Source organism: Drosophila pseudoobscura, chromosome X (assembly GCF_009870125.1).
Source record: "Drosophila pseudoobscura strain MV-25-SWS-2005 chromosome X, UCI_Dpse_MV25, whole genome shotgun sequence".
In the NCBI taxonomy this organism is placed as follows: domain Eukaryota; kingdom Metazoa; phylum Arthropoda; class Insecta; order Diptera; family Drosophilidae; genus Drosophila; species Drosophila pseudoobscura.
The window spans coordinates 58,919,412-58,932,138 of NC_046683.1; the positions used below are offsets into that span (position 1 = coordinate 58,919,412).

The following is a 12,727-nucleotide window of genomic DNA, read 5'->3' on the forward strand; positions in this document are numbered from 1 at the left end:
CTCTTTCAGTATGTATTGACCTGGCTAAACAAACCACCTTTTGAGTATGCAAGACATGGACGATCAAACGATTTTTGATATTTTTCGGTATATGAATACACACGTATTTTTGGCAACGAGGGCGGGGGCCCACTCAATGGTTATATTCGCCAATCAATGTCAATATTTGACTGCCATCTCCTTAATCAAATGTAGGCGATAGCATCTATCTTAGCCTGTAGGTCACTACACTTCGGGCTTGACCCGATCCCCCTGCAGCTGCAGCAAAAGCGGAGCTAATAGAAAGCTCTTAGTTTTGGCCCATAAATTAGCCCAGTTCGCCTACCTCCCGAAATTAACTCACTTAAGTGAGCCACTATGTCCACAAAAAAAGGGGGGTACAAGTAGCATTAAATTAAAATAATTAATGGCAAACTTTCAGAGATCAAACAAAACTCTCTGGAGGCATGAGCGTGTGGAGCGGTGGGGCTTTGCATAAATTGAACAAAGAGGGAACTGCGAGAGGGCCAAAACCTGACCCAGCTAGGAGCCCCGGCTCGTGGCTCAGCGGCGGCTCATTACAGAGATATAAATTTTGGGAACAATCTGTGCGAATTTCGGTCCGCTTATATTGTAGCTATGCAAAGCGAGTGAGTGGGGGCTTATCGTGGAGATGTGGAGATGGAGTTCAATGATCCGCATGCCCGCCCGCTTCTTTTGGGAACCATTTTTATTGGCTTTAATGTTCCTCAAGCTGAGAGTTACAGCGTGATATTTACGTTCTATGATTGTACAGAATTTGTCGGGCGATAAGATCTGCTGCTCTGATCTGATCCGATCTCATGTAATTCCGCCTTGCGTCATATGTTAAACATAGCCGAATGGGGGCCCACAAGATGATTAATTCTCAGACACTTGGCAGCAACATAATTAATTTTAGACAGCCGACAACTAAAAATATAATTTCAAGCCTCAATCGTACTTCAATTCCCATCATTCGATCCGCTAACCACTCGAAGAGCCGCTGCCTGGCTACAAAGAATCAGAATTCGAATTGGGAATCAGCCAGAACATCATTACATTGCCAAGCGATTTGAAAGGAAATTGCCAAATTTCGACTGCCACGCGTATATGTACATTATTTATGGGGGCCCCAAGCCGTGCGTTAAAAGTGTGCGCAAGTTTTTTTTGTTCTTCCACTCTTCTTGGCTTTATGTTTTTTTTTTTTAAGAAATCTTTGGTTTTCGTTTTGTCTTCTTCGTGACGGTGGAGATGCGCTGCATGGCGATGGGGGCACTTTCTAGTCGCCGACTCGGACGCTCGGAAGATGAGAACTGGTTTCCAGAATGATTTATCATACATTTAAGTTTTTGGTGGAAAAAAGAGCATCTAAAATAGCTAAAACAAAAGCTGAATTTATCATAAAAGACTAAAACGTGTACTTGGCAAGTGCAAATTATGCGCTTAACATAACGAAAAGTGTATGCTCTTTCAATTTAAGGAGTATTATTGTTAGGTAGAAGGGAGAGTATCTCAAAGATACGATGTCATTTTAATTTGCATAATCTTTAAACTGTGTTTACAAAAATGTACATTAAATTATTAGTTTATGAAATAATAATATAAAAATATAGAGCTTTCATACAATTGTTATTTATTCAATCCGATAATATTCCGATGGCAAAATTATTTTGTTATATTTCATAATAAACTACAATTATACAAAAAAGTTAAAATCTTATCAACATATATTATTTTAATAAAAAATAAAAATTCATTTTATTTATATATGAATACAATTAATTAACAAAAATTAATAACATTGGATAATAATATTTTTATTAAGTATAATTAATATACATAATTAAAAAATAAAACAACCAATAATAATTAATAAATTCAATTCAAACTTATGTTTTTAAAAACCATGTTTATTCAAGCTCATCAGCAAATTAATTTTATAAAAATTTCTCACGCCAAAGTTGATCACTAAACCAATGAAAGTTTCCCTCTTTAAGATACCCTTAAATGCAAAATGATCTAGCTCGTGTGAGTATTAGGGGGCCACAGCAAAGAAAAGGCTGCTGCCACGAGAAAGAAGTTTGCCGCCTCCTAAGCTCATAGACAGCGCAAAAAACAAATGGTTTTAATATTAATTAGAATAGAATTTGCATAAATTAAGCCCGAGCGAAATGGTTTTTGTTAGACAGAGCGACGCGGCCCCTGGGATTATGCAAAAATAAAAAAAAAACAAGTCCCACACTTAAGGCTGAAACAAGAAAAGGGGAGCTCTACATGGGGACGGTCTCTGACCAATCTCATCCATTATCCGATAGTACAATCACAGATCTCCTTTCGCTGTTCCGCTCTCCTAGTTTCTATTTGTGGGATACGATACGTTAATTTCGGGGCCCACGTTGACTTATTAAAACAGCGATTGACAATATTTATATTGTGTTTGACCATTATGAGACTTTTTTTGTCTGGGCTGCCGCTGCCATTCTATGGAGATTGGAGATGGGACACAGACTGGGGGCTGCCATTCACTAATTTGCATATTTTTGCGATTTCAGCATAAACATCAATTCCGAAATGGCACTTTTAAGTGTGTTCAGACCGGCTTCCCGGGCATCCGATGCTGATTTCGATGCTGCCTGCTGCTGATGGATAATAATAATGCTGATGACAATAATGCGTTGGTCGGCTGATCGTGATCTATTGACTGGCAGCAGCATGTGCGTGTAGAACGTTTATGGGCTGTAGAACTGGACCAGAGTAGACCACAATAGAATATGCTAGAATAGAGCAGTCTCTCAGATTTGGCGGGAGATTGAAATGTAAATTAGCAAAGCCATAAATTGTGCTCGTTAATAGTTTGCGACTCTAGTTTTAGTGCTGCACACAACACACAGGAAATGAAATGATCTACTTCATTGTTTCAGTCGATTCTAAGCCAAAACTAGAAATGTAAGACTCTTAATCTTAATGCATTTGGAGATAGGATAAATTATACAATTGTTATTTGATACTTGGTGTTGCCGAACTCTTTTTTATGGCCCGAGTTAATTAGCAGAAACTGGTGCTATAAACAGAACTATAGAGATCTTCTCTATGGTTCAACTTTCGTCTTGAGGCGCCGAACAGTGGCGCGTGACAACCATCCATCAACCATCACCATCCTCCTCGTCAGAGCCAATAGACGTCCGTCAATAGCTCTGCTTCCATTTGGGGTACCCCGATATTGTCGAGTGTTTCCATGACCTCGACTTTCAGAAGTGTACATAGACCCATCTATAATAAAAAACATACATGGTTTATGCTGTGTATTTAGAAGAATCAATCAGCATCTGTTAGTCATCGTTTACCCTTCAATTTTACGGAACCGATTAGTTCTTAGCCCCTCTAACGAGCCCTGCTTCTCATGGCTGTGTGTTTTCGGCTATCGATCCGTTGCATATAAACTTTAACATTGCCAAATCTTTCTCCTACTTTGAAGGGGATCATTAATCATGGTTATGGCTACTGCTGCATAAAACAATTGCTATGTTTGCTTTATCTTTTAACAAGTCGATCGGTGGTATAGTGCTAATTGATAGAGCGTAGGGGTGTATTTTATTTATAGAAAATGTTTTTTTGGGGAAGCATAAAACGTTTTGGCACCAATAAGCTTTGCATATTCCTGTCCAGGATCAACAGACGAGCCGATGTAAGAAAAGTCTATAAAATACCAAGAAAAAATCAGGAACAAAGACCATTTTAATTTTCGTTCGATGTTTCGTGGTATTGGCGGGCGGTGTATTGATACCTAAATTCTCTTCTGGGGTATCCTTCGTTCATGCCTTGGGCGGCTGTGTCGGTCCCCAGAATCCAACAACAATATACACAGCTTGCTAATTGTGTTGTATTTGAGTTTCTAAAATTACAGAAAATCATCTTTGTTCCTAAGAAATGAATCTCCTATCCAACAGATTTTTCACTCATTGTTGTTGGCATTCTTGAAAATAATCACAATAGGCGAAAATTCGATATCCGGCAGTCAGTTTACAAAAAATTGCCTAATTCTTAGGCAAACAGCACAATTATATAATCTTTTTCCATAAACTGAATGGCGCGCTTTGGCAGTTCCTATTTGTTGATTAATGAACAGCGACGACAGACATGACAAACAATGAGCTGATGCTGCCTCGGCCTGTGTACGGATACTATCGAAGTGAGCGAATTTTATTGAATCGAATAACTCATCATTTGAATCTAAATCGAGCGCAATTTTTGCGGCGGCTTGAATGGAACAAAGCAGCCCCAAAAACAGCAATCAGGCACAAAGAGGTGTAAACAACATGAGAGAGCAAAGTTGTTTTGGGCTCGAATGAGTGTGTGCGTATGTGTGTGGATCTGTGAGCGCTCGACTTGTCCAAAACGTTGATGTCCATCAAAATCTTTTGCATATGCTTAAATAAAACAATTAAGAGAATCCGTGCGAACGATTTTGGCCATTAAACTTTTTATTCCATTTTCAGCTTCTCTCGAGCTTTTTGTGCGAATGTAAGCGTCGCCGTTGCCGTCGCTGTCGCAGCCTCTGAGCGTGTTAGCTGAGCCCCAAGTGAGGCTTAGAACCTCTGCAGAGCCAAAAGCCGTGCGAATTTACAGCGCGTCCGGAGATGGTCCGATCGTGGGCTGCGGCGTCGGCTTCGCCGTCTGCGCCGACGTGGACGGCGGTCAGAGCGAAATATGCGAGCTCTGTAATGTGCGGCGGTGGCGAAGAGCAGAGAATTTGTATAAATACCAAAAGGTTCTGCGTATTCATCATTAGAGTTTCGGTTTTACTGGTGTGAACAAGCAGCTCAACGGACAAGATGGTACGCAGTGTAAGCCCTAGGGCGAATCTGTCTATAGAAATATAGACACCCAAACATTTGGAGACAAGCCAAACGCGGCTTTAAAGGACTATTTTTTTTCTACCTGAAAATGAAACTGATTGGCATATCGTTTCCTGTGTTTTTACAGAAATTCTTCCTGATCGCTTTTGCCGTGATCGCAGCCGTGGCTGCTGATGTCAGCCACCTGCCCTCCAACGAGTACTTGCCCCCAGTGGTGCAGGAGTCCCAGATCATCGCTGCTCCCAGCAACGAATATCTGCCTCCCGTCCAGGCTGAGGCAGCACCCGCCCATGAGCTTGCTGATGATGGCTACCGTTACAAGACCCACAAGCGTGTGGTCCTCCGCCGTCACCGTCGTGATGTCAACGAGCTGCCTTCCAACGAGTACCTGCCCCCAGTCCAGGAGGCCGTTGCTCCTTCCAACGAGTACTTGGCTCCTGCTGTCGATACCGTCCTGGCTGATGATGGCTACCGTTACAAGACCCACAAGCGTGTGGTACTCCGCCGTCACCGTCGTGATGTGAGCCACCTGCCCTCCAACGAGTACCTGCCTCCCGTTGCCGCTCCTTCCAACGAGTACCTGCCTCCCGCACAGGTTGCCGCCCCTGCTCCCATCCCAGTCGAGATTGCTGCTCCCATCCAGGTTGCCGCTCCAGCCCCAGTTCAGATTGAGGCTGCCCCAGCCCATGAGCTCGCCGATGATGGTTACCGCTACAAGACCCACCGTCGCGTTGTCTACCGTCGCCACCGTCGTGATGTCAACGAGCTGCCCTCCAACGAGTACCTGCCCCCAGTCCAGGAGGCTGTTGCTCCTTCCAACGAGTACCTGGCTCCCGCTGTCGATACCGTCCTGGCTGATGATGGCTACCGTTACAAGACCAACAAGCGTGTGGTGATCCGTCGTCATCGTCGTGATGTCAACGAGCTCTCCAACGAGTACCTGCCCCCTGTCCAGGAGGCTGTTGCTCCTTCCAACGAGTACCTGGCTCCCGCTGTCGATACCGTCCTGGCTGATGATGGCTACCGTTACAAGACCAACAAGCGTGTGGTGATCCGTCGTCATCGTCGTGATGTCAACGAGCTCTCCAACGAGTACCTGCCCCCTGTCCAGGAGGCTGTTGCTCCTTCCAACGAGTACTTGGCTCCCGCTGTCGATACCGTCCTGGCTGATGATGGCTACCGTTACAAGACCAACAAGCGTGTGGTGATCCGTCGTCATCGTCGTGATGTCAACGAGCTCTCCAACGAGTACCTGCCCCCTGTCCAGGAGGCCGTTGCTCCTTCCAACGAGTACTTGGCTCCCGCTGTCGACACCGTCCTGGCTGATGATGGCTACCGTTACAAGACCAACAAGCGTGTGGTGATCCGTCGTCATCGTCGTGATGTCAACGAGCTCTCCAACGAGTACCTGCCCCCTGTCCAGGAGGCCGTTGCTCCTTCCAACGAGTACCTGGCTCCCGCTGTCGATACCGTCCTGGCTGATGATGGCTACCGTTACAAGACCAACAAGCGTGTGGTGATCCGTCGTCATCGTCGTGATGTCAACGAGCTCTCCAACGAGTACCTGCCCCCTGTCCAGGAGGCCGTTGCTCCTTCCAACGAGTACTTGGCTCCCGCTGTCGATACCGTCCTGGCTGATGATGGCTACCGTTACAAGACCAACAAGCGTGTGGTTATCCGTCGTCATCGTCGTGATGTCAACGAGCTCTCCAACGAGTACCTGCCCCCTGTCCAGGAGGCCGTCGCTCCCTCCAACGAGTACTTGGCTCCCGTTAACAACGACGTTGAGGCCGCTCCCGCTCACATCTTGGCCGATGATGGCTACCGGTACAAAACCCACAAGCGTGTTGTGATCCGTCGTCATTAAACCATGCGAGATCTGTTCTACTAAGTGATCGAGTTGTACTCATTTTGGAGTGCAAACTTTATAATAAGAATTTTTTTTTGCATTCCTTTCCTTTTCATTGAAGAAATATAAAAATACGATAACGATTCCATAAATATTTTTGTTGTTTTCATTTTGAAAATGTTTGATCGATCAAAAATAGTTTGGTCATATTCAAGGACCTTTTTAATGCGTTATTCCTAAATAATCCGACTAGGATTAACTTTTTGGGAACCTTAGTTAATTATATCTGTTATATCAATACAATAGATCTTCGATTATTTCGAATCTATTTAATCAATCGCCGATCTTCTGTTCGCTCTGCTTTTGTGGTTGGGAATTCGCCTCGTGGCGAATCGCTCGTTTTTGCTTTGTCTAGGGATCGCAATTGGCAATAGCCAACCCACATATGTATGTATATCTATGTGATCTAGTTTGATATCAACTGTTTCTTGTCTATTTTAAGTATTTCGAGATTGTGTAGGCATCGGTGCTAGTCCACAGATTTCATTCAAGCAATCGCCTTAGACAGTCCGAGCAGAGCTTCTCTTTCGACATTGAGATCGTGATTTATTTCCGTACGTACGTAAGAGGTGCTGCTCTTTTTGTATCAATATGTTGAGTATCTTAAACGGACCGAGTGGCTTTTTTTTTGTTTCGGCCTTTTCTCAGCTACATCCGACTACTCATCATGTTTTATTGAGGAGTCATAGAACTCGATTAATTCAAAGTTGATTAAACCGAAATATAATTATAAGTAATTAAGCAAATGGAGTTCGTGGATCGGCAGCGGCACGCGTTCATCTGAGAGAAATTTCACGAGTGCGGATGGACGTCACAATGGAACCTGATCTTTGATATGGGGAATTGGGCATTATTGGTTATTAAATGGATGGTTCATTGCCGGATCCGCGCGGGGAGAAAGGGGGACCCCCAGTGGGCCGGCAAAAGCAATAGCACACGCGGCGGGAACTCGACTGCCCGAAACCCGTTGCAAAACCTGATTGCAAAAACTATAATGGATATGTTTTGGCGGTGTCACTAAATACGAAATTCATAAATTAAGAAGACAAATGCTAATTAGGTATAGCAGTGGCCGATGATTAGAATCATATAAATAAGCAGCAGAACTTTGGCTAAGGCATCACTTCCATTTGCATTCTACAATCGACTGGACAGCCGACCAAGCCAGCAAAATGGTACTACTACCGTCCTTCTCGAAAGGATTACCCACACAGCCGCTACAGGATAACTAACTCCTAACCGTTCTCCGAACTTTTTTTTTATTTTTTTTTTTTTCGCAGAAACTGTTGTTGATCTGCGCATTTGTTGCCGCCGTGGCAGCTACTTCCCCTAGCAGCGAGTACTTGCCCCCCGCATACGGTGCCGCCTCGGCTCCAGTTGCTTCCTACGCCGCAGAGGCTTCGGCTCCAGTTGAGTCCTACTCTGCCCCAGCCCAGGCCAGCTACACCGCTGCCGCTTCTGCCCCAGCAGTGTCCTACTCGGCCCCCGCTCAGGCTGTGTCCTACTCGGCTCCCGCTCAGGCTACCTACACCGCTGCCGCGTCTGCCCCAGCTGTGTCCTACTCGGCTCCCGCTCAGGCTGTGTCCTACTCGGCTCCCGCTCCAGCTGTGTCCTACTCGGCTGCTGCTTCGGCCCCGGCTGTATCTTACTCTGCCCCAGCTCCATCTTACACCGCTGCTGCTTCGGCCCCAGCTGCATCCTACTCCGCTCCTGCTGAGTACGAGACCGCTGCTTCCGAGCCCGCACACACCTTCTCGGCCAACGATGGATACCGCTACAAGACCCACCGTCGTCGCGTCATCCGTCGCCACCGTCGTGATGTGAGCCACCTGCCCTCCAACGATTACCTGCCCCCCTTCCAGGGAGCTGCTTCCGCACCAACCTCTGAGTACCTGCCCCCAGCAGCGTCTGCCCCAGCTCCAGTCTACCAGGCCGCTCCAGCTGTGTCCTACTCTGCCCCTGCTGCCTCCTACTCTGTTGCTGCTTCGGCCCCTGCTGCCTCCTACTCCGCTCCTGCTGCTTCCTACTCCGCTCCTGCTGCTTCCTACTCCGCTCCTGCTGAGTACGAGTCCGCTGCTTCCGAGCCTGCACACAGCTTCTCGGCCAACGATGGATACCGCTACAAGACCCAGCGTCGTCGCGTCCTCCGTCGCCACCGTCGTGATGTGAGCCATCTGCCATCCAACGAGTACCTGCCCCCAGCAGCCTCTGCCCCAGCTCCAGTCTACCAGGCCGCTCCCGCACCATCCTACAGCGCCGCTGCTTCGGCTCCAGCTGTGTCCTACTCTGCCCCAGCTCAGACTTACTCTGCCCCTGCTGCATCCTACTCTGCGCCAGCTCCAGTCTACCAGGCCGCTGCCTCCGCACCAGCTGTGTCCTACTCGGCTCCCGCTCAGAGTTACTCTGCCCCTGCTGCATCCTACTCTGCGCCAGCTCCAGTCTACCAGGCCGCTGCCTCCGCACCAGCTGTGTCCTACTCGGCCCCAGCTGAATCCTACTCCGCCCCGGCTGCATCCTACTCTGCTCCTGCTGAGTACGAGACCGCTGCTTCCGAGCCTGCACACAGCTTCTCGGCCACCGATGGATACCGCTACAAGACCCAGCGTCGTCGCGTCATCCGCCGCCACAGATATTGAACGGTTTAGCAGTTGAGGCTCCCCCAACAAACCCAGCCAAACACTGCTTTGGTTTCGGGTTCTTCGGTCACTTGTACCGGAAAATTGTTAGGGAACGAAATTGATAAATTCAAAAATAAAACAGTTACAAAATATAACCCATTGGTGTTCACTTTCTAAATACATTTATTCATTTTTTTGTTTTTTTTTCAGAATCACTATTATTTAACTTTTAAATATAGTGAAAAATAGATGTTCAACAATCTAGTGCCATCGCACACTTAAACACTAGTCAGTAATCCTGTAGCTGCTTAATTTGGATTGTTAAATAATTATATCGACTATTATGATGGTTTACTTGATCCTCTATATAAGGCATGTGGAGATCTCTTTTGACCATTAAGGTCCCATCAAACCGAGGAGCCTCTGATCGCCTTAGGGTCTTCGTTTGCATAATTCTTATTTTTTTAAGATGAATTTTCGTTGAACATTCCCAGACTTGAGTGACGATGGTCCATGTGGGATTTCTCATTACTTTGTACAGCAAAGCAATGCAAGAAAATGATACTTTTAAAGCTTATTTTGGCATCAAGGGCACCAAAAAAGCGACCACTTTTCACTTTTTTAAAGTGTTCGACATGTTGGATGGGAGGGAATTCGGAGATCGAAAATGAAGCCCTGAAAAAACAAATTCAAAATTCTATTGTCTATATGTATGGGCGATCGGCATCTAATTATGAAATAAATTCAATTTATTTAAATAATTAAAAAGCATTTTTAAACCGTATTCGGCCGGAGATAACGCATTCCACTTAGAGCTAGACCATGGGGGACGGTCAACGCCAGTTCAGTGCAACAGCATCAAAACACCAGTGTCATGATCCGAAGATGGTCGAAATGCCGTCAGAGGCGATGGCCGCGCCGCGTCGTCTGAAGCCACAGATTTTGAGGTGCCCCTAACGAATCCAACCAGCAAATCCAGTTTCGATTTTCGGGTTCTTCAGAAGTTGCAATCTTGAAATATATTCCCAAAGTTGATCACTTTCTAAGCTATGAAAACCGAGAACAGGAAACAAACAAAAAGTAAAATCTATTCAAAGTGAAGATTTGTATTAATTACGAACTAGGATACATAAAACAATCGATTTCTGTCGTCAAGCACGAACACAGAATATCACCGGCAGCGAAGCGGAAACTTGTTTCATGAATCACAAGTTCATTATAATTTATACAGGTTCAATTTGGCTTGTGAGCTTCTTTGAAGCAACTTCTACGTGAATTTTACATGAAAAAGAGCAAATGAAAATTGTTTGAGCATAGCATACTTTTGGGGATCTGATATTAGGGATAACGGAGACTTTTGACACTGCTGATTCCATGGGGCTTATACGAAAACAAATCGGCTAAATTTTCCCACAAGAAATGAAGAAAAATTAGAAATTTTGGATCTTTTTGTAAAAAAAAAATCGCTTCAAAGCCCCCCCCTATCCGATAGAAAATTGCTTGATTAATCCGTTAAAAGTCCAGATGGGAGAACAGATTTCAGTTCGTCATTAAAATTTTTTCATATTCGGCCATTTGACGTCCAAAAAATGGCACAAGTCGTTAGTGCATTCGGTTGAGATTAAGATTAATTATGCAAAGAGGACAGAAAAACAGTAAAGATTCACTCTTGTTTCTCACTTGCCTTTTGGCCCATATTCTTGGGCGGATACGATTTCTTTGCTGCATTTGCTGCTCCTTTCCCTCACACCGGCAATTCTGTGAAACGTGGACCGTTAGACTACGAAACCGCGAACGAACGATTTACGAGACGAAAACGCAAACACACACAAGAACGACAAAAAAATTCCATAGAAATTTCAATAAGAGCACATATTTACGGTATATTCATATAAGGTGAGCCAACAGGATTGAAGTTTCGTGTGGAAACACCAACGAGAGAGAGTCAGATCACCTATATTTTGAATGCCCCACCCCACCTCATAATGAAGCACTTGATACGAGAGAGCGTCGATTCTAAGAACTCGCTCTTTTCTTATTGCTTTACTCCTCTTGCTCACTGCGTGAATTACATGATGGAGTGGGAATGGGACACAGCTCGGTGCTTGTTTTGCATTTTGCATTCGAACAAACAAACACACACACATTGCCAGAGATCAAGTGACTGAGGGGAAAAAAGGGGTTGTGTATAAAATAGTTTGTTTATTGTACATTAAATGCTACACTTTTTACACTCCACTTTCAGTTTTGTTTTCCTTCGCCGCTCTGCATTTTTCATTTTGCCAGTTTGTTGACTGTGTGAGGGGGAGAGGGTTAAAGTGTTGTGCATTTGCTTTGGCATGCGGTGGGAGAGAGAAGGAGAAGAACAGAAACGATGAGAACTTCCAATATGCTCTCATCTTCTCTCTGCCTTTGCAGTTGTGTGAATAAGGAAGAGCGGGCACTAATCCACCTACGCATCTCTTCAGCTCTCTCACACTTTCATTTTTTCACCCGGCTTAAGCGCGCGTTTCCCAGTCAGCTCCGCGTTTCAGACCCGTGAAAAGCGGGAAAGTAGTGAAAAATCAAACGGGAAAAAAGTCGCGCAGCTTTGTAGAACTGAATAAACAACAAATATATCCCGAAATTTAAATAAGAGCACGAGAAAGTCATTAAAACAGTGCGGGGGCGAACCCAGCGGCAAAATTTGCTGAGTAAAATCAACGGAAAATGTATAAGTGTATGTGGAAGTGAAGTGCAACAAGTGTTTTGATTTTTTCACGTGATCTCGCGTTTTAGTAGATGTCCGAATGTGAAGTTTTTTCTCTCTCATTGCTGTAGAGGGCGCAAGGAAGAAGAGAAGGAAGCTGAACGAATGTGCGAGCGCTCTCCATGCAAGTGTGTCAACAGTATAAGGTGCGACATTTGAAATCGTGGAATATGTCCCTCTCTCTTCGTTTACACAGTATGCGCATATCGTGAGAGGGTAACCTCGCCTTATGTCCTCCTATTGGAATTGCTCTTACCAAATCGATTTACGTGCATGCGGGGGCGGAGCTGACTTCGGTGCTTAAAAAACGACAAAAACGGGCAATTCGCGCGCGGTAAAAAGATTGCAGAAAAGGGTGGAGAAATATGGATGGAAAGGTTAGTTTTATTTATTGTTTCCTTGTTATTGTTCAACTCTAGCCATGCCGGTGCGTGACGCCACTTGATGTGCTTCAATGCCGAGTCTATATCGGCATGCATGCCTGTCCGTCCGACCGTGTGTCCGTCTCGTTTAACCCCTAGTTCTTAGAGACTAAGATGGGATCTCTTCTGATGGGGAAGGCATTCCTGGTAAAATGTAAAACAATATTAAGTAG

The 12,727-nt window shown here is 45.1% G+C and overlaps 3 protein-coding genes and 1 long non-coding RNA gene across 5 annotated transcripts in view; 3 read left to right on the forward strand and 1 right to left on the reverse strand.

Annotated features, from left to right (window-relative positions):
• Positions 1–1,877: 1,877 nt before the first annotated feature.
• Positions 1,878–4,278, reverse strand: LOC117184628 (uncharacterized). 2 transcript variants are annotated; one of them, XR_004470036.1, is made up of 3 exons: positions 3,785–4,275; positions 3,345–3,696; positions 1,878–3,270 (listed from the first exon to the last, which is right to left on the reverse strand). It is a non-coding gene; the product is annotated as an uncharacterized lncRNA (long non-coding RNA). The 2 variants fall into 2 exon arrangements; XR_004470035.1 differs by having other exon boundaries at positions 3,345–4,278.
• Positions 4,279–4,727: 449 nt separating this feature from the next.
• On the forward strand, positions 4,728–6,825 carry LOC4812126 (uncharacterized). The gene is made up of 3 exons (XM_033384045.1): positions 4,728–4,835; positions 4,984–6,438; positions 6,595–6,825. Exons 1-3 carry the CDS (start codon positions 4,833–4,835, stop codon positions 6,721–6,723), a joined length of 1,587 nt encoding a protein of 528 aa, XP_033239936.1. The 5' UTR covers positions 4,728–4,832; the 3' UTR covers positions 6,724–6,825.
• Positions 6,826–7,865: 1,040 nt separating this feature from the next.
• Positions 7,866–9,538, forward strand: LOC6900049 (extensin-2). Its single transcript, XM_002135377.3, has 2 exons — positions 7,866–7,940; positions 8,046–9,538. Exons 1-2 carry the CDS (start codon positions 7,938–7,940, stop codon positions 9,399–9,401), a joined length of 1,359 nt encoding a protein of 452 aa, XP_002135413.3. The 5' UTR covers positions 7,866–7,937; the 3' UTR covers positions 9,402–9,538.
• Positions 9,539–12,182: 2,644 nt separating this feature from the next.
• The window catches only part of LOC4812565 (nose resistant to fluoxetine protein 6), a 59,531-nt gene continuing 58,986 nt past the window's right edge, over positions 12,183–12,727 (forward strand). The window contains exon 1 of the mRNA XM_033382753.1: positions 12,183–12,509. The gene's annotated coding sequence lies outside the window, so the exon portion shown is untranslated. The remainder of the gene's footprint in view (positions 12,510–12,727) is intronic.